Genomic DNA, 26,261 nt, shown 5'->3' with positions numbered 1-26,261 from the left:
TGAAAAGTTTATGATTGAATTGATATCAATACAACAGATTTAGAATTTTTTTAGTACTTCTCCCAATTTTTTTACCTCCATAAACATAGTTAAGCCCCAATTCAGTCGCTGGGTCAATTCAATAGAAACTGCATTTTGCATAGCTCGAACTGGAGCCAGTAGGTATAATAGGACGGACTTGAATTAAGAAAGTGATATTATGTGTGGATCGAAAATGGTCAAACATCTAATTTCCGAAATCCAGTGCCAGCTTCCTGATCAGAAGGTAAACGGAAACTGAAGGTCTTGCTCGCAGAAGTGACAACGGTATTAAAGTATATAGGTTCCGCCTATAACCATAACCAATATTTGACAAAAGAAAAGAAAGGAAAAGAAAAAGGGCCATTACCGTCTCCTGTTTGTTGATGACAATGGAGATGAAAAGTAACTTCCATCAGTGACTTGCTGACAGACAAGTTCCATGGCGTTACATAGACATCGCTCAAAGTCATCCATCGAAACCCGCCCCTACTCATTCACCCTCATCTCTAACGGGATCTAACTTTTTTTCTTTACAAGGTAAAATAATCTAACTCATACACAATTAGCTTCCCCAACCCCACCAATTACCACCCTCTGGTTCTATGACTTTCCTAGGAAAAGATCGCGTATGAAATGCAGGTTAGACATCAGAGTAACTTCTAGATACAAAACTAGCTAAGGGATAAATGTACATCCGACAGGCTTCACCTATCTGACACCAACATTGTCTAACTCACCAGGTACCGCAAGATTAGCTACTCTCCGTCGGTTCTGCACTGCTTGGCATCAACATGTGATTCACAGCTGCCCTTATTAATTATCTGTTTGGTAAAAGTGCCAGAAAAACTATGAAAACCAATTCAGAATTTGGCAAAGGAAATTCTATTGAAACATGTAACGCAGAGAATTTCAACGAAGCGCAAGAAGGTAGCATAATAGAAGAGAACAAAATACAGTCATGATCAAAAATTTTAAGGGTTTACATCACCTTAAAATTATCGAACTTCTGGACCAGTCTCATATATTGATCACGGGCCTCTGGATTGCGAACCATAGATTTGACTCTTGCTAGAGCTCGTTCAACTTCATCAAACTTTTGCTTACGGCTGATCCGTAAAAAGTCATACTCATCATCAGTTCCCTCATCCCCCCCATGGTCATCACCCACTCTTCTCTCCAATTGAAATGATCGCAAACCTGTTCTTTTGCGCCTCCAGCGTAGAATTGCCTTTTCCATTATACTAACCGTGCGGACAACCTTCTTATATTGCTTACGTACTTGATGTCCTCTCACATGAGCCTATAGAGAGAATAACTTTGATGAGCAACAGTCCATGGCAATGAATAAGCTTCGCTTTACTTGGGGAAATATCATTAATGCAAGTAATTATGGTCAACAGAATGGTACTCCTAAATACACACACACACGTTTGACAAATGCAAGATGAAAGTTGATCATATCTAGCAAAGGGCACCATGCTTTCTGCTATAAACCACTCAACCAAAATTTTCAACAACTCTAATTTGTCAATACAAGTGGAGAACTTCTTTCTCTTATGTTTCATTAGGGTCCTCATTCAACGCTAAGTCCAGTTATGGTTCCAAAAAGGACTAAAGTCTAAGCATAAGAATTAATTCAGTGCCTTGGCACTTGCAAAAGAAAAGCCCTTTTCCTTCTAGGTGAGCTCTGTCTTCTACATGATTTTTAAATTGGCCATCCACTTAATGCAGATCCTGCTCTTTGGTTTATGGCAATACTGGAAGAAAACATTTCCACCAATGAATCATGAGGCCCTCTTCGTGAAAACTTAACAGTTGATGCATTACATGTGAAAGAAAAAATCAGAAAAGATAGAAACTCCATTTTATCTAGCTGTTTAAGTAATAGAATCACCTGAACTTTTACAATCCGGTTGCGTATCTTCAAAAAGTCCTTTCTTCCCCTCCACCCACGGTACTTTTTCTGAATTTTGGTTGCCGCAGAATGCAAATAATCTTCATAATGACTCAAACTCTTGACCTTGTCAAAAGAACCAATTGCTATTAGATCTGCCGAAACTTGAGATGCAGCACTATTTCCCTTTGTTAATTGTCTCTGCTGAAATGAACGAGTTTGAAAGAAAGCTTGAATCAGGGCTGCTGCATGGGTCGATTTTCTAACTGCAGCAAGAGAATCCTTCATGCAACGTTCTTCGTCCTTAGCTGCAGTCGAAACAACAGCGATTGCATCCTCAATGGCCTTCTCCGCAACAAGGGTGTCGATTTTCTTGTTGACAGTCAGTGAAGAAACACGACTAGTCAAATCAGCTTCAGCCAAATATGCAGCGATTCCCTTATGCCCTCTACTTGAAGCCAAATCCGCTGCAGTTTGACCTCCAGGACATGCTGCTCTTGGATCATCAACAACTCCCAGAGCTGCTCCAAGTCGAACAAGTGCAATAACCGTTTCCTCCCTGTAAGGACAAATTATTAGAAAAACAGATTTAAATATGGAGATAGAAAACTGAAGGCGTCACAATCAATTCATCCATTGATTATCCTATCTGTAATCAGAATAGTCAAGATAAGTAAAAAGCTTTCGTTTCCTATGATCCTGTAAGTTTGAGGCAATGTTGAGCATGTTCCCCATAATCCGCCATGTTTATTCAAGTTGAAAAGCATACAGTTTATCACTGGAGTTGTTGAATAGAAGCATGAGTCATCAGAAACAGACTCTGAAGTGCATCTGGTTCTGGAGTGGAAGTTGCATAAAACAAATGGAGAGATTGCATGCACCATAACAGTCACCATCCAGTGAATCATGACCAGAACAACTTCACATCATATGTCCAGCTTCAGGGCAAAAATATAACAAGATCTATTATGTTCTGCTGTATATAGATAATTTCCAAGACCTTGAAAGTCTTACCTTCCAAAATATGCAGCCCAATGCAAAGCTGTTCTTCCATGTGCATCACGGAAGTTGGGACTAACACCTGCAGCTATTATGTTGCTCATGGCCCTTTCATAACCAAGGGCTGCAGCCAAATGAATGACTCCTTGTCCTTGTGTATCCAAAATATTTGGCCCTCTGCCTCCTTCATGAAGTTTATGGACCAGCCACTGTGAAAGCTTGTCCTCTAGCAAGCACTGAATTGCTGCATCTCTAGCGTATGGGCAACCAGACATTGTGGATGCAGAAGCCTCTTCCACTCTTCCAATATCGAATTTGCCAGTCATATTCGTTGAACTTGTGAAATTCTTCAACTTGCACTTATCAAATACCTCAACAGAGCAATCCAGCTGCGGCACGACTGGATCTAAATATAACAATTTTGCCAGCTGTGATTGAAGAGACACTTCATCTTCCAGTGCAATATTGGAAGGCACAGATGGCATCTCACGATACTCAAATTCTCTCACCTCACTACATGCTAATCTATTCCTGCAAGTAACGTAAAATGGAACACGTCCGGGAGCATGTGCAGGAGCCACACATCGCATTGATGTATCAGTTAAAATTTCAGCAGAAACCTCAATTTCACCGAACATGCAACCCCATTTCGTATCGGCAGAAAGTTTCTTGCTACCCAAAAATGTTCCTACTACCAGAACCTAGCAACATAAACCGGAACAATATATTACAAAACTTAAGCTGGTGAATAATTTCTTGTCTAAGCACGTCTTTGTCTTTGACCTAAGACAAAAAAACATACCTTTGTTTCAATGCCAGAATAAGCCCAATCTGGCGAGTAGTCTGAGATACTAAATAGCTGCTCCTGAGAGAGAGAAGGACCCAATGAGTCTGTATCCAGTTGCAAGTGACGCGACAAACTAGATACTTCCTTGTCATCACTCTCAGATGGAAGTGCATTCCAATAATTTCCAGAGTCAGAAGCCATCAAGGATTCATCACAATCTTGACCTATTTCTTTATCCATCCATCTCCCAAAGCTATCAAGTTTTCTTAGCTCTCCAGCTTCCTCATTGTTCATTACTCCACCATTGGATGAGCTTCCAATATGGGCAGTAGAAGTGCTTGTGTTCTGAGGTTTCATTGCCACGGAATGATTTTCAGCTGCCACCTGCAACATTTCAAAATTAACTAGGTGAACTTTGGCTCTTCTAAATATGTATCCAAGAACCAATTATACGGTCAAGCTTAATGAACCACAAGAAAACCAAGCAAACTTGTACTATCTGTCGCTTAAAGTTAACACATATCTACTAATAGGTAAAAGAAATTCTCAAAACATCAAACTCATTCTAAAGATTAGTCCTGCTATTATTACTGTAGGCAAAGAGGCTACCCTGAAGATTTTATCAAGGCAAAACATGTCTTTTAAATTTCAGCAGCAAAAGGAGCTAAAAATCTTTTTTCACATGATATGTTTTAAATTTCAAAAATCACTCAGAGAGACGTAATTAGTCATATACATGCCCTCCAGATGCATATAAAGCTCAAAATCAATGTCTTCATCATCATCTTTTTTCTGTCTTAGATTTGAAACTCAATTAAATGATTAAGAAGTAATAACAGTTCAGGAATTTGAAAGATTCTATCTAAAAGGTGGAAATAGAACCTGACACTGAGAAGTCACTGCCACATCTTGAAGTTCAGAAACACCATGTAACCTACTACCACTAGTTGTATCTGGAACTCCACTGTCAGGATCCAATTTAGATTCTGTTGGTCTCTGGGCAACAAAATCTGTAACGGGCTGTTTGACAGGAAACTTATTGTCAACTTGATATTCCTGGTTACACGAAGGATCCACATTTCTGCAAGAAATTTTTGCTAAGATAGGAACTCTGGTATTGAAATTATAAGTCCCTCCAGATGACCAGGAACTTGTCTGATATGTAGATGATGCAGGAAGCCCTGAAAACCGAAGAAAGACCTATCAGACACTCAGGATTGCAAAGCCTACTAGTTACTCCAATATAAGTAAAATTTAGATGCAGATGCAGTCTTTAAAGAAGGAAAGGGATGCAATAAGTCTATCACAAAAATGTCCAATACTTCTTCCAAAAGTTTTATGCACTGAAGAAAAATATAAAGACATGGATAAACATGCTGTAAATTCTACCTGCAGGGTCACCAGAAAACTTATAAGCATCATAAGGAGCAGAGCAATAGGCAGATTTAGTGAGAGATGCTCCCAGACCGCCCAATGAATCCACATTCTCCAGATCAGATGAAATTGTTTGTTCACTTCTATCAACTCCGTCCGCCCTTAATACATAAGATGTCTGAGCAGTCGAAGCATGTGAGTTTGCAAGGGCAAAACAACCAGCTGAACTAGCTTGAGAGCTGATAATTTGTGGTCCTTGATCTCCTAGTAAATGGGATATGCCAGACTTGTACCCCTTCAATGGATGCAACAGAAAGTACAAAACCATACCAGGTTAGTGTTAGTTAAAACCAATGTTTTTAAACCCAGCCCCATCAAAGAACAGGGAGGCCTGGCAATTCACAGGTGAACTGGTTCCACCGGGTAAACCAATTGTGCACTTTTGTCTGCAATTATATAGTTAATCAATTTATATTACCAATCCAACACACATCCACTGCGTAGCTCAGTTGGTTGAGGTACTCCTCTCGTGTCATTTTAAGGTCAAGAGATTGAATCCCTTTGCTTTGCTTTTGGAAGTTCACTGCTTTTTTGATAATAAGTATAAGTTTGTACTTAATTATTAAATATGACTCAGTGGTCCGGTGGAAAAGGTTACAAGTCCTTTTCAAGTGAACATGGGTTCAAATGTTTGTTTGAGCAATGTTCAGATATAATTTTATAAGGTCAATGAACCAGTCAAAACATTGTACGGTCCAACCAGTCAAGGTCCATGCCAAGTCTCGGCAGAACCTGAGCACTCCGGATATTTCAAAATAACTGGACCAAATCATGCTCTGGTTCCCAATTCAACTAGTTGAACCAGCTCTGCTCTTGGTTTGGAAAAACTGATTAAAAGTTTCCCAGCAAGAACACCCCTCAACAAGCCCTTACATAATATAAACTCATCTTAAATAGTTCTATCACAGATAAGGCCAATTGAGAAGAAAGAAAAGTAACTCTAGACTACCCATAAAAGAATGGTAAAGGGCCTACTTTTCTTCTAATTATTCCATAAAAGACCCATCACCATTAAAAAGAACGAAGAAAACTAAAAAAATATATATGTGGTTCAATGTAAAGCCAGACTGCTGCAATTACCTCTTTCACTTCTCTGTAGTGGACAAGAACAATGTGCTCCAGCTGACTGAAGATAAGGAAAACAGTAAGCAGCAATGAGTAGTGTAGACTGAATGACAACTCATATTTTACATAATTGGGTGCTACAAAACGAACTTCTCGTAAACACATGTTAAGATTCCCAGATATTTTCTGCTCTTCACCAATTTTGGGAGTGGTGAGGTTAGGTTGCAGAGAAGATCATCGTCCAAGCCAGTCATGGTCATGACAACTATAAGAATTAACTTTTAAAACTAAATTATTTTTAGTTCCGAGTTGCTCTTTCTTACAACTTCAAGAATGTGAAAGTAAGGATGCCAGAAAGTGGCTTAATATACACAAACTTTTTAAATGGAATACAACGAATGTATATCGAATTTCTTCATGCTAATCTTATCAAGTGCACTTTTTTTGCACTGACGTGCCACTACTACCTACAGAGTGAAGCATAAAAATGTGACTGAAGAGAGGAAATAATTTAACAAAAGCATTGTATCAACGTGATGAATAGACACGTTATTTTATTCATCGCAATACACAATTTGTGTGGAAATCATGTCGATGGGCCTATCTTTCCTCTGACATACAACCAACAGCTGTGATGCAAAATGTAAAGATGACTCCCATGAGAAAGACAAATAATTTATCTAAAAAATTGTCGCTACATGATAGTCATTTAAAGTTGTAAAAAGAGTGGGATCAGCAAGTCTGGCGGCAAGACAATGTTAACCTTTTCAATATGAATGAAGTAAAGATATGTTCGCTGCACAGTGATGATTGTAAGTTTGAAGACATAAGCAAGCAGTTTGACCCGTCATCTAGCAAAATCTGCATGGAAGACTTTACTAGGCTTGTCCACTAATGACTATAAACTATGAGCATTCCCAAAAACTGCTGTAAGTTCCATACATAGAACATATTCATCCAAAGCAAGAACAGCAGCTCACCTATCGAGCATCCAGTAGCTTCTTCGTTGAAAGTTTTCATTTTCCTCCCCATGGGCGTAGTAGCAATGCAAAACATCCACACTACCTGCCTGGAAAGATCATTTTAGATCTTATTAAGCTCACAGGAAAGCTCAACGACTGATAAGGCTGAGCAAATTCAGCTCAACAAAAAGGTTCAAACTTAGAGCTCTATAAGGCCATGATAAGCTACCAAAATTAACTAGCAATGGTTAGAGTGGCCCACCCTATAATGCTAGAAAAGCAGCCTAGAAAGGAGGATTTTCATGATGCTTGGAAATTCAGTGCAGACCAACCGTAAGCATTGTGATTATTGTGCAATCAAATCACCCCCCATAAATCCGTAAACTCTAGACTGTAGAGTATATTAAATATCGTGATACACATAATAATGTCATACAAGTAGAGTACAGGTGATTTGAAGAAAAAATTCAGTTCATAAGTCAATTTAAACTAGCATATAGAAACCAGAACACCACCAGGAACATAAGTCACATTTGAAACACTACTCGTCGGGTAATAAAACAAACCCTGTCATAAGGACAGACCTATGTGAGTCGTTCTGAAACCAGACAAAGTGTATGTGACTTAGCTAATACTTCCACCAACAAAATGTGCCCACAGATGGACAACCCGAGATTTGGCTGTTAAAATAATATAGTAGAATAATACTTCCACTGATAAGATGTGCATGCAGCAAAACAATTGAGTATCAGTAGCTAAAATATTTTTTAAGAACAGGACCCTGACATAATTTTTTCTTTTCCTTCTTGATGTAGTTGTACTAGGATATACAGACAGACTGGGGGGAACATAATTTGCTGGACTGACAACAGGAGATTCCGATACTAATCAATCAGCTTCATAATGCATTGACCTGATCGCTTATTCACTAATGCCTATGACTGCCCCATCAAAGTCATTGTCTGAAAAAGTACCTTTAATTTTTCATGTGCTTCTTTAACTGTCTTTCCATCCCTTTTCTTCCTCCAGCGATGACCATCTTTACGAAAATATCGGAGTGCTTTACGATCAAACAAGAATAAAGAACCAGCTGAAGAAAAAAGGGGCATTTAGTCACAGCAATGCTCCATCTCTGAAGGAGGAATATGATAAAAAAAAGTGGTATTGAACTCTACAAGTTGCGTATGCCCGTCAAGAGAGAAATGATTAGGCGTGTGCTTGTCTTTTTTATTTTTTGCCCAGATTTGTTAAGTGTGTTTCCAACAACTTGTTTTACCTTTGTGCTTGAAATTTTTCTCTTTGCATTCAATTTGAGTTATTACTAGACACCTCAAATATTCAAAAAAGACTGACATACCAAACTTATTTAAAATCATGTAGAATTTACTTTTTCCATTTAACAGATTATTATTGTTTTGGCTGGAACCTGAGTTGAATCAATAGCTCCAATACGCACACACTCACACACGCACATATATTTGAAAAGGTGATGAACCGTTTGACTCAAGAAAGGGACAAACAAAGCAACCCAAGCAAAAAGAGATTCATCATAAGCGCATCTCATGCATCGAACAATAATGTACATTTATGTTGTTCTACAACCATTAGTAGATTTCGATAGATCCCATTGGGTTCCACTTGATTGAAGAAAACCGATGAGATAAATCAACTGCAATATATGATTTAAGCTGTTGATCCTAAAACCCTTCAACTGTAACCAAACAAAAACCCAAACCTTTCATGAAGAGAACACCACTCAGCCAAAAAAGGAAGCACACAGAGAAGATGATAATAGCACCATTATGACTTCAGTTCAAGCTGATGCAAATAAATCCACAACATAAATTTGACATCATAACTACACAATACTAGAGAAAGGGATCGAGTCGACTCAATTGTTTATCCATATCTTTCATTAACGTAATCCCAGAAGATGCGAGTAGTGAGCAGAAAGCAGAAAAAGAGAAAGGAACCATCAATTGCCTATTTAGTAACACTAAAGGGAACAGCCATAGAGCTACTAAGGAGCCTCCTTCTGAAAGCTAATCAAATTTTAAGTCAGAAACAGAATCGAATATAAAGATTAAAATGGAAAGTTAAAAAAACCTGGAGGCCTGGAGGGTGGCTCTGGTGTCAAATTAAACTTTTGGTAGTTCCGAAGTATTTCACAAATTTCTGTCGGACGAAGCCAACGGTGCCGCGCTTCTTGAAGTATCTGCTGTAGGTCTGCCAAAGTTCAATAACATCAGATATCCAAAATGAAGCAAAGTGGGAAGGCTATTTCGTTAGAGGACAAGCACAGCATACTTCCTCACCCTAATTTACAACATACTCCAGTTCTCAACCGCAACTATAGAATTAAAAAACGAATTTGCAGCAAAAGAGATTCGACGTAACTAATCGTACGCAATTCAACGTGATTCGGTCAGTACTATAGATTACTGACAACAAATTCACACAGGCAAGTTACTCGAACCTCCCGGTGCTCATCAAAATGCTTCGCAATTGGACTAATTCACTTCGCGCTGGAACAATACCCCACTGAAACGAGTACACGCAAGCACGAACGTGGGAGTACATCGCCATCCTACGTCTACGTCAAGCAATCGACGAAGAAGAACGTCAAAAAAGAAAAAAAAAAATAAATAAATAACTCCACGGCGCGCGCGCTACGGAACCCCCGCGAATCAGAACGAACTGAAAGCCTCTCCCATCCCGCCACACAAAAGCTGACGGGAACCGAACCGGCGGGCGAGAAACTCACCCGAATGTAGAGCGGGCAGGTATCTCCGACACTCAGCCATGCGCGAACAATGCCCCGACGGAAACCTCCTCAGGTTTCATCGCGAGGCACCGCGGCCGTCGTCGCGGACCGCATTCAGAATCCGCGAGCGAACGGGAATGCGCATCCACGAGGACGACTCCTCCTCCGACCGGCAATCGGGACCGAAGCGACAAGGCGGCGGCGGCGCTCCCAGCGGGCGACGGCGGAGGACCTAATCGAGCCGGAGCCGGGGACGGCGGCGGGAACCGATCGGTGGAGGAGGGCGGGGGTGGGGGAGGGGGAGGGAGGGACGGAGGGAAATGGGGAGTGTGCATGGGCGCAACGGAAAAGAGTATTTGAGAAGAGAGGGAAACAGAACATCGGCGACAGAGAAGCGCGTAAAATCCACCAATTCCCCCAAAAATTAAAAATAAAAAAATAAAAAAAATAAAATAAAAGCCCCGAAACAAAAAATCCAACGGAATCACGATCGATGGAGAGCTTTGAAAGTCAAAGGGCCTCATGAGACTGCGTCCACAATGGCGCGGAGAGAGAATGGAGGAGGAACCTGGCTTTACGCGTCGTATCTTTACCTCCATCCGACGTGGCCCGGGGTTGCTTCCCGTTCCGTTCCAGTCCGGTCAAGCCACGCTTTTTCGGCGACTCTGCGCGGATCCTCTGCGCCCGCTCCCACCACCCCCTCGCCTCGTGGACGGTTCGGGTTGCCTCGGAGGGATGACGTGGCGGATCATACGGGCCGAGCCCGACCGGGGCCCCAAAGCGAAAGTGCGCCGCACACGCCGTGACCCGTTCCCCGAGGCGAAGCCCCGTCAGCGCTTGAGCCGAAATTTCCCAACGTACTTCCCCCCTCATAAAAGAAGAAAAGAAAAAATAAATATTCAAATTCGTCGTTTTCCTGGATCGCTAGGTTTGGTGCTCACCTGTATTATTTGCTTATTTGTGGAATTGCCTATTCCCTTTTTAGGGTGAGGACTAAGGAGCTAGTTTCATTCATAGGCATCATTAATCGGTCGGCCAAAGCATAGAAAATTATTTCGACCGAAAATGAAAATTTTGTAGCATTATTATTAAAATTTATTCTCTTCATAAAAGACAATGTCACTTAATGAGTAAATAGTGTTTGAACATACTATACGATACATAAAGTCGTGATGCAAGTTGATTCAAATGGGTATTAATTATGACGAGGAAGATATGAGGTTGAAACAGTTTTTCATGAATTGTTTGCTTCATGAACTCAGCTCTCTCTCTTGCTTTTTTACTTTTTTTATTACTTTTATGCGGTGCCACATCAACACTTACTTAGTGTCACATTGGCATAAGATAACTTTAAATATATGAAAAAAGTGGGGTTAGATTTTCATTGTATAAAACGAGTGGAATTAATAGATTTACAAGTTGTGAGCTTCTAACACATTTAGGTTGGATTTCTTCAACTTTGTATATGGGTTTTATGGTGTAATGTAAATACTGAAAGCCAAAACCATTTGATTAAGTTTGGTAGTTATGATAAATTTTAAGATAGAATAAAATATATCATCAGTGAGTAGATAGTATTTGAACATTCATTTGAGGAAATGCAACTTATGTTGGGTAAAAACTCTTTACAGAAGAACTTTGAGTTCAAGTAGTATTTAGCCAAAAAAAAAAAAACAACTTTTACAATGAACTTTAAATATATTTCTATATATTTTTATTTAAAAATGACCAAAACCCTTCATTAGAACCAAGAAGGGCTATGGCCGTTGGCACTTGTCAGCTAAGTTGGACAACCTTTGGAAATGGTCGCGTGACCCCAAGCGACTGCCACCTAAGGTTGCGCAACCTTGGAAGTAGAGTCACCTGAGGTCTCGAGATCCAAGCCATAGTCACTTGAGATTGTGTGATTTTTGGCAGAGGTCGCCCAAGTCACCTAATCCTAACCAATCCTTCTCCAATCACTTGTCAATCCTTCATCAGTCAGATTTGGTCTTGTTGGCTCTTCACCGATCAAATTTAGCCTCACCGCTATCTTTGAAGGTTGAAAGCCCATTGATAAGTTCAACCAAACGCATTTTTAATCTTATATTTGAAACGAACACATGAATAAATGGGTGGATGTGTAAACAAACACACGAACTCGAACGTAGAACAATTAGCACCATAAACTCGTTGATGGCCATGAAAGGATGACGTGGCAGATTTGATGGGCCGATGCTGACCTCAATTCAATGCGCGTGAGACGATATTTCCAAAATTCTTTTACCTGAAAAAAGGAAAAAAAAAATACTAAAAATCCGTCATTTTCGTGAATTGCACGTAATGGTCATTTTCGTTAAAGAATCTAGTAACAGTACTCACATGTGCCATTTGCTTATTCGTGGGATTACCTATATTGTAAGGAGGTGCTTCTACTTATAGGCATTATTAACCGATTGGCCAAAGCACAATGTATAGACAACTATTTTAATTGACAAAAAAACTTGTAGTATTTTTTTACATTAACTGTCCTTTAATTTATTTATTGACACGCGAGGTTAAAACGGATTCTCCATGACTTTGTACTACTAATTTCCTACCTTACTGCATTATGTCTAATGTTTCTTTGGCCGGAGGAAATTATATTAAAAGTATCCAAAATTGCCATGCAATAGATTTTGTGTATTTATCTATCGAATATGTAATGGGAAGAGGTGCTTCCATTTCAAGGAATCTCTTTCCTCCTTTCTTTCTTAAATGTCCAGATTTTTATAGAGACTATTGCATTATGAATCTTACATTTTATAGAAAGAGCGCAATTGAATTGTAAAATTCACAAAAACTATCATCAACCATGAAACTTTATGCAAAAGATTCACTTGGAATACGATATTTTTATTAGTTCTATCCATTTTTGAGTAATTGATAAATTTGACGTAGCGTTTTGTTATGATATGTGACTCGTGCCGATGAAAAAAAATTGATAAATAAAATATGAAAATGAATTGGGAGAGGAGGGGAGGGGTTAAGTTATAATCAACATTGTCTTCACGGACAAGAGGATTGCTAACCCTGACCCTATAATTTGGCAAGGGTAAGCAAGCCCTCTAGTGGTTGGGCAAGTGTCCAAATGAAGGCTGGGTGGCTCGCTCGCTCGCTCTCTTTTTTGCCCTATCTCCCTTTTCTTATCGTTTACGTGATGCTTTTGGCTCCACATCAGCTTTTACTAAATGCCAAATTGGTCGCGTCAAATAATATACTAGAGAGTCAAATTAGATGTTCAAACTTATAAAATAGGTGGAGCTAAGTTGTAAAATTTTTGGTGCACTTGAACTTATTTTCAAAATATCAAAAAAGTGGATGCCGGAATGGATTGGGAAAAAATCCAAACTTCAACTAAGACAACTAGCATCTCCAACTTTTAATGTCTAAATTAATCAACAAGCTCTATGAAAATCACTTCACTTGACGTTTTCCACTTTCTATTTTCTCAAAATCCACATAATTTATTATAATCCCGTACTCTAACAATTACATGTATTACGTCTAACATTGCGGGATACTGTTAACTTGTATGCGTGCACAAATTCTTGCGTGCAAGGGGTCAGAAAAAACCTCGTAGGGCATTGGATGATAAAATGTGTATTTTTCAGAACTTAGATTCGACCAAGAATAATTAAAATTTCTCATTCCCCTTTCTATATTTTTCTCAATAGCTAGACTTATAAGCATGTTTCGTCTAGAAATCAAATTAAAATTTTTCCAGATATAACCATACTGCGTAGGCATTAGTGGAGGAGCACCTCTCTTCGTCCCGCTCAGCTCCAACTTTGCATCCAACGCCTCTCCTCTCTATATATTTCCACTCTCTTCAGACAACCAAATCAGTAACTAGGCTCTGATTTCCAGGTGCAGGTTCGCTCGAGAAAGTTTCCGCTCGGGCAACAATGGCGGTCTCGAGAATCCTGTACCTCGCGGCCGTGGCGGCGCTCTCCTTCGGCTTATCAGTGGCGCAGTCTCCACCGCCTGCTCCATCGCCATCTCCGATGACCTCGCCTACGCTGGAAGCATCAGCATTCCCACCGATTCTCCCCCCACAGGTCGCATCGCTGACCCCGCCATCGCCGCCAGCGGCGGCGAGTGCCCCGTCCCCTTCGACATCCACCTCGCCGCCGTCCCCTCCTGCATCGACATCAAACTCACTGCCTCCGTTGGCCAACTCGTCACCGCCAGTCGAAGGTCCGGTGGCACCCAACAGTGGCGCTGCGATGAATAAGTTTGCTCTCTCGGGGGTTTTGGCCGCTGGGTTCGCCGCCGCATTGGCCATGTAACGAGTGGAGAGGAGCATTATTTTAAGCCAATCTTTTAGGCCGACGTATCCATCTGGTTTTCTCGATCACCCTTCAGGTTAACGTGCGTGTCTCGTTTATGATCTATATGTTTCCGGTTACAATAAACTTAATGAAATATTTGAGAGTACGTGTGATGTTTAAGGTACCCTAAATATGCTATTATCAGTTCGGATTTAGGCACCAAGAGACTGTCCGTAAACCACCGATCGATGAAGGATGATTTTTTCTTGTTATGCTACCCGATCCTTCCAAAAGGATTTCGATCTCCTTTTGGACAAATAACCCACTTCACTGCTTTATCATAAATTTTCTCCTTTCCTTCCATGATCCCACAGTTACATCCGGAGATTAGAAATACAGGAAATCCTTGTTTTGAAGAGTGACAAATAAATCAAAGGCTACTAACATGTTTGATGGTTGAGTAATAGACCATGCAGATAATAACATGTAGTATCCGCGTACCTCGCGACTTCGATTTGATGTATTCTCATCGATGTCATGTTATAGCGATTAGAGGCATCCCAGAACCGAATTTGACTTGAGAAATACGTACAAAGCAATGAATTCACATGGTAAATGAACGGCAAGAAGGAAAGGTTTGATTCCGCCTTCCTAGAAATCACAATTAATGTCATGTGCTGATATACAATTACATCACTGCGACAAGCGCTTCGTTTATTTATAGCCTTTTTTTTCCTCCCCTAATGGTATGTACACATTTCTCTCTAAACCTTTCTCCGGAAGGAGCCTTTTGGAGGATGGATGGCTGAAAAAATGATGAATGTTCATTTTTCTTCAGGCGGTTGCTCGATGATCTTCTGGATGCCGGTTTCGACTGCTGTCTCCACCTCTTGTTTCACTTCATCAACCTACATGTATGGAACCACCCCGTTAATTGGATGGCGACCCGATGGCAAGATTTTTTCCCTTCGATTCGAATGCAGTATGTCTTCGCACAACTACTTTGTGATATGTATCTACCAATCTCCTTGTTCTCTATCGATTTATCAATTAATAAGTATGCTCGCAGCTGGACTTCCTCGAGATTTATGTTAACTGGTCGCGAGCATATGATATCTCATGAGCGGTAGAAGGCGATGAGAGGAGGAGGAGGAGGACGCAAATACCTTATGAATGAAGTCGTCGGTCAAATGAGCGTCTCGAGCAGTAACTTCCGATACGTGTTCAACAAACAATGCTGCCTCCTTGAGTTTGCTGTCATCCGGGAGCTTATCGGCTACTTGGGCCGAAACCTTTTCAGCCACGGTCGCCACCTTCTCTACCACCTCAGCCACAATCTCGGCACCTTCAATCACCTCCTCAGCCTCTCCTGAAGACGATCATCTTTAGTTAAAAAAACACTTTGTTTTCGAAACGCTATATCTAGAAAAAGGTTAACTTAGCTAAGTCAAGTAATAACACCGAACCGAATTTATTTAGATACCTAAGTAAGTGAATACCCTAGCAGAGACATTCGGTTCTTCCTTCAAATACATTAGGTATGGCATTCTGTCAAACGTGTAAAGATTAAGAACTTTTTGCAGATGGTACCTTCTATCTGTCGCAGCTTGTCCCATTTGAGCTTCCAAAAGGGTATCAGGAGAGACAAGATAGAGCCCATGACCCACTTACCCCTGCAATGGTTGCAATTTTCATCATTTTTTTCCTTTGCGAGACTGGCCTGCATTATTATCTTAGGATTATAAAAAAGCAAAATACCATGGTGGGAACCTTGATGGTTTGGGAGGATCTGGCAGTGGCTTTGGGATCTCTCTACTTGCATTTATTTCCCTAGGTAGGACAAAAGAAATAACGGTGTACGAGGTTAAGGGATTGATTTGCAGCTGATTTCCACAATACGAATACCTTTTCTTCCTAAAGTGGCGTGGAAAAAGAATTGTACGTGCTACTGAAAGCGGGCCGGTCCGCTTCTTTGTGGTAAGCTCGGGAAATCTGCTGCAACCCCCGGAAGTCAGTCGAATAGCCAGACTCGAGCATCCATCGTGCATCGCCACGGTGCTGGGTTAGTCGAGATTGAACGAGACCTCTTAATAAGCGGAAAGACGAAAACGTTGCGGTTGTGAACATCCTGAACAATCTCTCCATGCGGGCTAAAAGCTAAATGCAAATGGGTGAAATCAAAGGATCTCTCTCTTCATAAAAGCCAGTGCTGTAGGTGGATATTATTCAGCATATTCGTGAGCGGCGAATGAATGGCGAACGATGGTTCTTGTAGAGCTATTTTACTCGGAAGAGGAATCAAATTTGCGTGGGAGAATGCACAAAGGCTCTTCTTATTCAACGCCTGGAAAAGTTAGGAGAAGGCACACAAAACAAGCACGTCAAGCGATGGTGTTGGGGTGGAACGTGCGTTGACGTCAAGCTCAAGGTTGACAGCTTCTGGTCAGTGGCCACCTACCTTAAAAATGAAATACACAAAAAAAACATTGCGAAAATGGACTTTATATTGCTGGTTCCTTGCCGGCTGAAGTTTTCTTTCCTCGTTGCTTAGGGATTTCCTCCTTCGAGTTGGAAATAACTGGAAAGCAGGAAGAGAGAAAAAAAGGAAAAAGGGAAAGCATGTGCGGCGAATCCGAAGCTGGACCTCATTTAATTAATCAAAAGTCACATTTCAAGGATAAGGCAGAAGGAAAAGAGAGAGCTCAGGCAATTTCAATGACTCAACCCTAGTACATGTCATCAAGCTATGTCCCAAGGTCTTCCGTGAGCGTATAGTCAAAGTCATATGATAGAAGCACGCATAAGCTAAGAAATTACTACCTTATCTTTAATAATTATTTTCTTACATAATTATCTTAGACATATTAAGGCATAGTAAGGCACGTCTCATCCTCCCAAGTGACAGAAATTATGGGTCATGGATTGTAAACAAGGGCCATGGATTGTTAACCTAACATGAGATTAAAGTCTGTCAAGAACACGTACAAACTGATCATTTGTGCACAAAATGGAAAATCACCATAATATTTAAATAGACAACATTAAAACTGTGAAATCATGGGCACGCATCAAATATCATAGAGTTAATTGATTAGAGTTTTTCCATGAGCTATTGTCTGAATATCATTGATGTGATGGTCTAGTCAGCATTAGCCATCCTATTTGATATGGTTATAGATGTGAATGATAATAATTGAAACAACGTAATTTCTTTCTTATCCATTTGGAGACCCCGTCAAGGCATTGACCTTCTCTCCCTGAGACGACCGAGTCAATCTACACAATTTCCAGAAACCAACACAGAACCTTCCAAGACACCCACCTCCCCCCAAAAAATAAAAAAGATAAGAGATAAGAGATAAACCACCATCCATGGAGCTTCAAACCGGAATCTAAACACCGAAATCATCATATCATACATAAAAAAAGAAAAAGAAAAAAAAAAAAAACTGAAACTAAGACAAAAGCTCAAAATCACCATTTCTCGTTTTGTTCCCACCACAACCAGCTCGTCAAGGTGAACAGAAAAAGTAAACATTAAAAGGGCAAAAAATAGGAGAGGAAGAAATTGCCGGTCTCCTTCCTACCACCTTCTCCCCTCCTCTTCCTCAGATGGGCCTAAGCGCAACACTGGCGCAGAAGCTACCCTCGCCGGCCGATGGCCCACCGATGATCTTGATCCAAAGCATTGGCCAGATAAATTTCTGTCTTGAACGCGAACCCAAAGTTATCATCGGACGTTTTAAAAGAACTAAATGATTTATTGATTATTCGATTCTTTTAAATTAGATAATCAAAAGTCATCATATGTCCCTTGTCATCCAAAAATTTAATATTTTTCCCAGCCGAATTGCTTTGTGAATTATTTTTCAAAAAACGATACAATTGACTGGATTATGACTCTATGAATGGTGCCGCTTGTAATTTTTTTTGTTTACTATTTTTTTTTTACTTGGAATTACTTAGCCTTTAGTTAATTTAATTAAGCCATTTTCAAAAGTATGTCAAAGATTTTGTGCGATTTATTAATATTGAATGAGTAAACTTAAGTGTCTTTTAACTCTCATCATAAGAGTTTCTTTCACTCTGGCAGGTTTAAAGAGGGTGAAGGAAATCGAATGCTTTTTAGCCATAGGTGACCATCGGCAAGGCCCTAGCAACTCCTCTGGCCCTCTTCAAGAGAAAGAAGAGTGAGGAAAAAGAAAAAAAAAATGAAAAGAACAGAATAAAAAATTTATCAAAATGACATCATTTTGAGTGAAGTCGTTCATGTCAAATCGCCGTTCATATCACGTAAAACGATTCATATAGTATTATCATCTTCTCTTAAATATGTCTAATGTCTATTAATCTTTGTTATTTCACTTGTTTTTCTATCTTTATCTGTCCATTTGATGCGGTTACATCCTAATCTTGTATTTTATGTGTCAGCCAGCATTATGAAATGTAAAGTCAATCCTATCACTTGCAAGGTTTTTTAACGGCTTAAACTCCATGTGGGGATCTCTAGTTCCAAGTTACTTTTTGTTTGTAAGTCGCTCTTCCATTACACATACATGAGTATGAATGTATGTTCAATTTTGACAACCGCCAAAAATAAAAAAACATGTCGTTGAAACAGAATTAGCCAATGGCCAATAACCTTCATCTATCTCGGGCAAGATATATAATTAAGAATGATTTTACAATAAATTCTGAAATAAAAAACTCTCTTATATTAGTGTGACAAAATCTCGGTGCCTTCTTTTTAGAAAGTTCATTCTTTTTTAACCCAAAACGAGTTAATCCCAGCCCAACCCACGCAGGTACTTTAGATATAATTCACGCTTATAGGCAAGCAGAGTGCTTAAACCATGACCTTGCGACGTGAAACATATGCTCTCTGTCACAATAAAACTGGCCTGAACCTGCACATATCATGTGGGCATCTTTCGACATTGCCGATGAGATGCGGCAGATCAGTTGAAGCGATTGAGGGATCTTTGTAGAAGACAAGCTCCATGATCATCATCTTTACCACTCCAATCATTCATGGCTAAAGCATCTCACCAGATAGACAGAAACACCACTCTTCCAATCCGCACTAAAACTCCCTCCTCCTCCAAGTCCAGTAAAAAATGCTTCACCCTTCCTTTATCTACCAATTCTCAAAGACTCTCCGCTTTCATTCTCACCACAGGTCTCACAATCTTTGCCCTCTCACGAATCCCAAATCTCCAAACCCCACCATCTTCACCTTTAGCACCATCACCTCCCTGGTCTCTCAAGCGTCAGTGGCATAATATCCTCAACACCGCCCTAAGCCCTGATAATTCGACCCTAGAATCTGAGCTCGAAGCTATGGCCGAAAAGCTCCGTGAATCAGTCACATTTCTTCCGCTCAAGGACATGCGCTTTCGTGGACCGACCTCAAGAGGGCCATACGTGGTTCATGAGCTCCATGTACGATGCTCATGTCGAAGGCGAGGTCCAGTACCAGCACTTCCCCTCGGAATCGTCGAAAGGTAGGGTTCTGTGCGTTAAAGGACATGACACCCATGATGGCTCGTGGAACTACTACGCGCTCGCGTGGCCTGAAACTCTCCCGGCCAATGCCATGCTCATGAGAGGCCTAACCTTTGTATCGTATAATCACTACCATTATGACAATATCTGGCACGGCTTGTCGTCCATTTTTCCGTTCGTATCGTGGCATCAGAGGAACAGCTGCAGGTCCCCCGACCGGTGGGTCTTGTACCACTGGGGCGAGCTCAGGTTCAAGATGTCACCATGGCTGAATAACTTGATGGAGGCAACGTTCGGAAAGCAACCACACATAGAAGAGTTTGACAAGATTGAGGAAAACACTCCGGTTTGTTTTGAGGAGGCAGTTGTTATGAGACACAATGAAGGTGGTATGTCTAGACAGAGAAGAGTGGAGGCCTACGACTTATTGAGGTGCAAAGCAAGAAACTACTGTAACATGAAGTTGAGAGGCGAAATCGAAGAGGCTCATGGAAAGAAGAGAAATGGTATCGTTGGTCTGACTATGTTCATGCGAAGAGGAGCGAGATCATTCAAGAATGACTCAGCTGTGATTGAGATTTTTCAGAGAGAATGCAATAAGGCCGAAGGGTGTAGCCTGATGGTGGCCTACTCCAGTAATCTCGGTTTCTGTGAACAGGTGACTACATGCATTGTCGTTATCTTATGCCTCTTACGAGATTTTCATATTCCTACCTCATACACCTAAAAGCTGAAACTTAACTCGGCTTTATCAATGAAACAGCTGTTTTGTATTTTTAAAAAAGCTCCTCGACCCAGACACAAATTCTTGGGTTGCTTTTCGCTTTGCTACTAACATTCAAGTCCCTAATAATAATCAACGATCTTGTTTCAGGTGAAATTGATGAGCATGACAGACATTCTAGTGTCTCCACACGGTGCACAGTTGACCAACATGTTCCTAATGGACAGAAACAGCAGCATAATGGAGTTCTACCCAAAGGGTGGTTGAAAAATGCAGGAGTCGGCCAGTATGTTTACCGCTGGTTAGCTAGTTGGTCAGGGATGAGATACGAGGGTGCTTGGAGGGACCCAAATGGAGAACCATGTCCCTATCCGGAGGAAGATCGTCGATGTATGTCCATCTACAAAAGCGGCCAAATTGGATACAACATGACATTATTTACTGAGTGGGCGACAAATGTCCTTCAACAGGTCATTACCACCAGGAAAGGAACACTGTCGAAGCATTCTTTTGGTGGCTGTGCTTGCAGCTAGATCTGCCTCTTTTAGATCTCACACTATATACATAGAGCTTGATGCATAAAAAATAAACAAAACAAACGCGTCTATTCTTCTATAGTGCTCTTGATGTACCTGTGTAAGTGTGCTCTAGGCCCGAAAAAAATGCCTTTGCAACAATAGGATCAAATGTTTGAGCCCATCCTACATGTTGCACCAGGGAAGATTTCATCAAAAGCACCTCTAGATTGTCCATTACCTCAACGTTTAAACATATGCACTACCTAATCAGGTGCAGGTTCCAGCGGGTTTAGCTCTGCTTTACTCATCAGATCGGTACCATAGCCCAGAGATTATTTGACCAAAAACGAATTTCTTGAGAAATTTCTTTTACTCTTGCGGTATCAACATATGGAAATGAGAGGATACTTCAAAAAAATTAAGCCTGAGAAAGATAGATTCCATGCAAATTTTGAATAAATCACAGCTACGAACAAGTAAGTGGCAATTCTTATTTGGCAGAATAACTAGGAAGCATGGTTTTTGTCGATTATTCAGAACCTTGATAATGTATAGCATCATAATAGAGCTTAGTGCCAGCCATTTCCAAACTCATCGAGGTCCAAAAGCCAACAACACACAAATTATATTATCCGAGTACCGAAATGTATGCCTCTGCACCACAACACACATAAATTACATTATCTGAGTACCAAAATGTATGCCTCTGCACCAACAATCCATCACATGCCAAGTCGGCTACTGAGTCACTCCGCGCCAAGAACTTCAATTTCAAACACTAAAACCGAGTTCGGCTGGATCCCCCAAGCAGGAAATCCATCTGAGCCATAAGCATAATCAGGCGAGCACTGCAAAACCAGTCAAATATATCAGATGATTAGAGAAATTGATGTCAGGAAGAAGCATAAATAATTTGGTCCACATGAATGAACCCAAATCTAGGAACGCAGTGTCCTTATCATAACTTTCCAAAAAAAGTAAAATACATTGTGAGCTAAAGGAGGGTAAAAAAAACTGAAGAGAAAGGAACGTAGGGGATGAGATTTACCCGAAGACGAGCAACTTCCCCCACTTGCATTCCCATCACCCCTTCATCCCATCCTACAACAGCGAGAGAGAAAACTGTTATTAACACAACTGTAATGCTTGTCGACAATGTCAGTAAGGGCCAAGGTAGAAGATGGACTTTGCAAATTGAGTCCTTTACGAACATTGGACAAAGTACAATTATCTAATCAACATATGCAGAATAACAAATGATGGAGCTCTTCCTCTGAGGGAAAAGCTGAATCCCATCGTCATGCTTCCAAAAGTCAAAGCTCTCGAATGTAGAATTACCTTTTATCACAGAACCTTGACCAATTTTGAATGAAAATGGCTTCTGCCCAGGGTCCTTTGTGCTACATAGGAACACATAGATCTCAATAGTCTCGACAATTAAAAACCAACCACGGATTGAATTATAAACTACATCAAACTGAAAAAACAAAACACACATACCTCCAGAACTTTTGCGAGAGATCACGATTTTTACCTGCATTCAACGGTTCCGAGACACGAAAAATACGTGAGAAAGGAACCCTTTTTAAGACACCCTTAAGCGATTTCACTCGGGACAAGCACCAATTAAATCCAAAAACAAGAGGACAAAGGCGCCGGAAGCGACGATCGAAGTGCGATCGCGACTCCGCGTCGACTCAATTCAAGCATAGTTCATCTAATTCAACAACAGGGGAGCTATCGGGGCCGTACAATTCCGAACCATACCATTGCTACAAGTTCAATTCTGCATTACCCAGTGAAACAGAGGACAGACAGACAACAAATCAAGAACAGGCTGAAACTTGCAAGCAGAGAGAGGAATGAATTCGATCGGAGGAGAGGGAGAGAGGGAGGACCGTAGCCGGTGCAGTGAACGGTGACGTTCTGGCCGCGAGAGGGCTTGGGGCCTGTTCCAGTTCTCAGCACTTCCTTCTCCACTCCCATCTTCTCTCTCTCTAGAACTCTCTCTCTCTCGCTCTAGGTTTTCAGGGAGGCAATACGCAGCAAATCGGCAGCGATGCCCCCTTCTATGTACAAGGTTCCATTTTGATATGTTCTTCGATATTGGGCTTCTCCTCTGGGCCCCCTAATGTCTGGATGGATGGAGAATTACCTAATCACTTCACGGTCCGCAAACCTATTTTCCTCCGTTAAAAAACATTTAAAATCAAGGAACACATTTGTACCCATGGCCGCCAAAAACCAATGACAGAGTCTTTTGGATTCAAATCAACGCAATACAGAGCGACAGACAAACTTAGTTGTCAAGCTCATAATAGTTGATTTTGCACGGTTGAATGTTATGATCACATAGAGAAGTGAGCGGTTCTAGATCCCATTTAAGTTTAATATGAAATCTACAACCAACTTGTTAGAACACATACTTAACTTTTAAAATTTAAAATCTAGCTTGCATATTTTAAAACCCGAGATTTGTCATGCCATAGGTTTTAGAGTCTACCTACATTCCGTTTGTATTTTTAATTGAACGATTGTGGTAGATCATTATTTATAATGACAATCATTTGCTATGATTCACTAATCACAATTCATTTTTAGACACCTGAAAGTTATAAAATATTAATAAAGTAAAAATTTCAATCATGGATATTATCAAAAATAGAAATTCAAATTAGCAGTTTTAGATAATGCACTTATTATTGGATATTTATGAAATGCCGTATTCCCCAATTTTTGGGACTTGTAACATACATTGTATATCCTAGAACCTGGTCCTCGGACCTTTAGAAACTGATCTAGGGTTCCACCTTGTTGAATTTGACTTGAGTAGCTGTCTCAAAGCTCGTCCGGCCCGAAGAAGCTGGGGAGAAAGGGGCCCATTGGGCTTTTCCGAACTTGGCAGAACTTCACCGGAAAAGCATACGGCGCGTGATCGGCCGAAGCCCACGAGATTTGTCTGTCTCTCTCTCTCTCCAACTGAAAAACACAACACCGACACGGCAATCTCGAAGCGAGATCTGCAGATCCGGCACGAGGAGGCCTTAATATAGCCACCCCCATCAACGGCAACAGCTCACTCTTCCCCCGCCTGATTAACCCTTCCAGCCGTTTTCATGCAAAACTCTCCTCTCTCCATACATATGTACACACGTCTCTCTCTCTCTCTCTCTCTCTCTCTGTTCCTCTCTGTCCCACAATTCTGTAATAAAAACCGACAGCAACACGAGAAACCCACGACCCCCATTGCCATAATTCTCGTCCCTTCTATTCTTTTCCGACGCGCTGCGGACGATGCGCGGCGAGATAGCATCTTCTGGGTAAAGGAAGGATCTTGGTGAAGGGAGGGGTCGGTTTTTTTTTTCTCTTTTCCCAGGATGGGGGCCGAGAGGATGAGGCAATTGATGCTGCTGTGGTGTAGAATCCGAAGCAACCGTGTTGCCCTCGTGGGTGGTAATCACACCGCCGCTAGGTTTTGCACTCGCTAAAAGATTCCCCCCCTTTCTCTGTATCTGTGTTCAATTCCTCTTTTTCGTGCGCTCATCAATCTTGGGTGTTCCGCCAATTTGGCTAATTTGGCCAAAGTCAGCTGCTTTTTCGGTGCATTGAGTTTGGGAGCCTGCGTGATTCATCGACTGAAGGGCTGAAAGATCGATGGACTTGGTTCATAGTTTTCGAGACAAGAACCAGTATAAGATGACGCAGTTGAATGGAGTGAATCTTGCGCTCGATTGCGACTCCCGGCTGGTGATTCAGCTGCCCAAATCTAGGTTCCTCCGCGTCGTGTCGAGATCATTGTTTCTGGCTGCGGTTATACTCACATTGCCTTGTTTGGGGTCGCTTATGAAATCCCCTCATTCAAGATCTCGATTCAATGCGGTTGAGTTCGGTGTTGCCGCTGATGTGAGCAACTTGCAGTCCATGAATTTCCTGTTTCATGACTTGTCTCGCGAGGGCCTTCTTAAGAAAGGCGATAAGGCTCTGGTTGTGAGCTCTGGTATCGGGCAGATCGGCGAGAATCTGCAATTCTTGGATGACAACGAGATTGATTTTGCCCTGGAATCGGATGTGGCGGAGAGCCAGAGCCTGATCCCAGACAGGACGTTTGATTTTGCACTCGTATCTGGTTCGATCGACCTTAAATTCGTGGACAGGGTAGTGAAAATAGGTGGCATTCTTGCTGTTCAGCTCAGCAATGATCCTTCGGATGCTTTCCAAGAACCATCGAATTATAAAATCGTGTACATGAGAAGATATGAGTTTACCGTTGTGGTGATGAGGAAAGTCACCTCGGACGATCAGCGCACAATCTCCTCGACGAAGCGAAAACTCTGCAACTTGGCGTTAGAAGCCAAAAAGGCCACCCTGAAGGGCTTGGAGGACGTGTTGCTTGAACCACCAAGACGAGCTCTAGTAAGATCCGGCGATTACTTGAAGAAAATCAAGTATCTTCCCGAGTTGTTGGGCGATTCTCTACAAGGCTACAACGGCCGCAGTTTCATCACAGTGGGCTCGCGGGAGGACGACAGGGGAACGGTGGAATGGTTTCATCACAACTACCCGGCGCAAGATCAACACTTTGATGTGCACCATCTCGACATCGGATCCGGGGGTGCACCTGCGGATGTATCGGATTGGTTGACCCAGAACGTGAGGGAAGAAGAGTACGTCGTGATGAAGGCCGACGCGGAAGTGGCCGAGGAAATGATGAGGAAGAGGACGATACATCTGGTGGATGAGATGTTCCTGGAGTGTAGCAGTCAGTGGGGGTACCGGAAGACGAATAAGAGCAGAAGGGCTTACTGGGAATGCCTGGCTTTGTATGGAAGGCTGAGGGACGAAGGGGTTGCTGTTCACCAATGGTGGGCTTGAGACGCCTCGAATCACCTCCATGGCTAGGTCTTGAATTTTCATGAGTGGTCCTGTGGCTAGTCTAGAAAAACAATAAGTGCAGACGCAGTTTCATGTATGAACTGTCTGTCGTCGATATCATCTGAGCATGTTTGAGATGTCTTAGTTCTTTGCTTCCTCAATGGAGAAAGAATTCATCATGAAATAACCATTTGTAGACAATTCGGTGTGACGTTGCTTTATAGATCGATTCAGTATCAAAATTTGGAGACCTGTCATGGGTTTTTGACCACGTTAAGATCTTCGGGGGGATTGTTGGTAAGGGTGATTATGACCTGTGAATCATCCCATCCTCTGCGTTGCTATTGATAGGGGTCTCGAGTATTCAATTCGACTTGTATACTGAATCACTCGACGGGCTAATTTTGAGAAGATACTAGTTTAT

General features: G+C 41.4%; 5 protein-coding genes and 1 non-coding gene across 6 annotated transcripts; 3 read left to right on the top strand and 3 right to left on the bottom strand.

Moving 5' to 3' along the window:
• Positions 1-230: 230 nt before the first annotated feature.
• LOC104419889 (calmodulin-binding transcription activator 3) lies at positions 231-10,220 on the bottom strand. The gene is made up of 12 exons (XM_010031716.3): positions 9,927-10,220; positions 9,269-9,388; positions 8,137-8,252; positions 7,181-7,269; positions 6,216-6,261; positions 5,091-5,370; positions 4,584-4,882; positions 3,717-4,085; positions 2,930-3,615; positions 1,916-2,474; positions 1,010-1,321; positions 231-842 (listed from the first exon to the last, which is right to left on the bottom strand). Exons 1-12 carry the CDS (start codon positions 9,964-9,966, stop codon positions 777-779), a joined length of 2,982 nt encoding a protein of 993 aa, XP_010030018.2. The 5' UTR covers positions 9,967-10,220; the 3' UTR covers positions 231-776.
• A 3,528-nt stretch (positions 10,221-13,748) lies between these two features.
• Positions 13,749-14,384, top strand: LOC120288062 (classical arabinogalactan protein 9-like). The gene has a single exon (XM_039301352.1). The coding sequence runs from the start codon at positions 13,853-13,855 to the stop codon at positions 14,234-14,236; it is 384 nt and encodes a 127-aa protein (XP_039157286.1). The 5' UTR covers positions 13,749-13,852; the 3' UTR covers positions 14,237-14,384.
• Positions 14,385-14,795: 411 nt separating this feature from the next.
• Positions 14,796-16,363, bottom strand: LOC104419888. The gene is made up of 5 exons (XM_010031715.3): positions 16,161-16,363; positions 15,977-16,048; positions 15,809-15,891; positions 15,385-15,587; positions 14,796-15,126 (listed from the first exon to the last, which is right to left on the bottom strand). The coding sequence occupies exons 1-5, from the start codon at positions 16,361-16,363 to the stop codon at positions 15,043-15,045; spliced, it is 645 nt and encodes a 214-aa protein (XP_010030017.2). The 3' UTR covers positions 14,796-15,042.
• Positions 16,364-19,249: 2,886 nt separating this feature from the next.
• On the top strand, positions 19,250-21,356 carry LOC104420842. Its single transcript, XR_005546684.1, has 2 exons — positions 19,250-20,381; positions 20,598-21,356. It is a non-coding gene; the product is annotated as an uncharacterized LOC104420842 (transcript).
• Positions 21,357-21,439: 83 nt separating this feature from the next.
• On the bottom strand, positions 21,440-23,049 carry LOC104419887 (peptidyl-prolyl cis-trans isomerase FKBP12). The gene is made up of 5 exons (XM_010031713.3): positions 22,864-23,049; positions 22,466-22,499; positions 22,304-22,365; positions 22,014-22,066; positions 21,440-21,813 (listed from the first exon to the last, which is right to left on the bottom strand). Exons 1-5 carry the CDS (start codon positions 22,949-22,951, stop codon positions 21,712-21,714), a joined length of 339 nt encoding a protein of 112 aa, XP_010030015.2. The 5' UTR covers positions 22,952-23,049; the 3' UTR covers positions 21,440-21,711.
• Positions 23,050-24,619: 1,570 nt separating this feature from the next.
• LOC104419886 lies at positions 24,620-25,837 on the top strand. The gene has a single exon (XM_010031712.3). It carries the CDS (start codon positions 24,620-24,622, stop codon positions 25,835-25,837), a length of 1,218 nt encoding a protein of 405 aa, XP_010030014.2.
• The last annotated feature ends 424 nt before the right edge of the window (positions 25,838-26,261 follow it).

The sequence above is a fragment of the Eucalyptus grandis genome, chromosome 9, assembly GCF_016545825.1.
Source record: "Eucalyptus grandis isolate ANBG69807.140 chromosome 9, ASM1654582v1, whole genome shotgun sequence".
In the NCBI taxonomy this organism is placed as follows: Eukaryota; Viridiplantae; Streptophyta; class Magnoliopsida; order Myrtales; family Myrtaceae; genus Eucalyptus; species Eucalyptus grandis.
The sequence above is the reverse complement of the archived record's forward strand: the minus strand, read 5'-3'. Positions and strand labels throughout refer to the sequence as shown.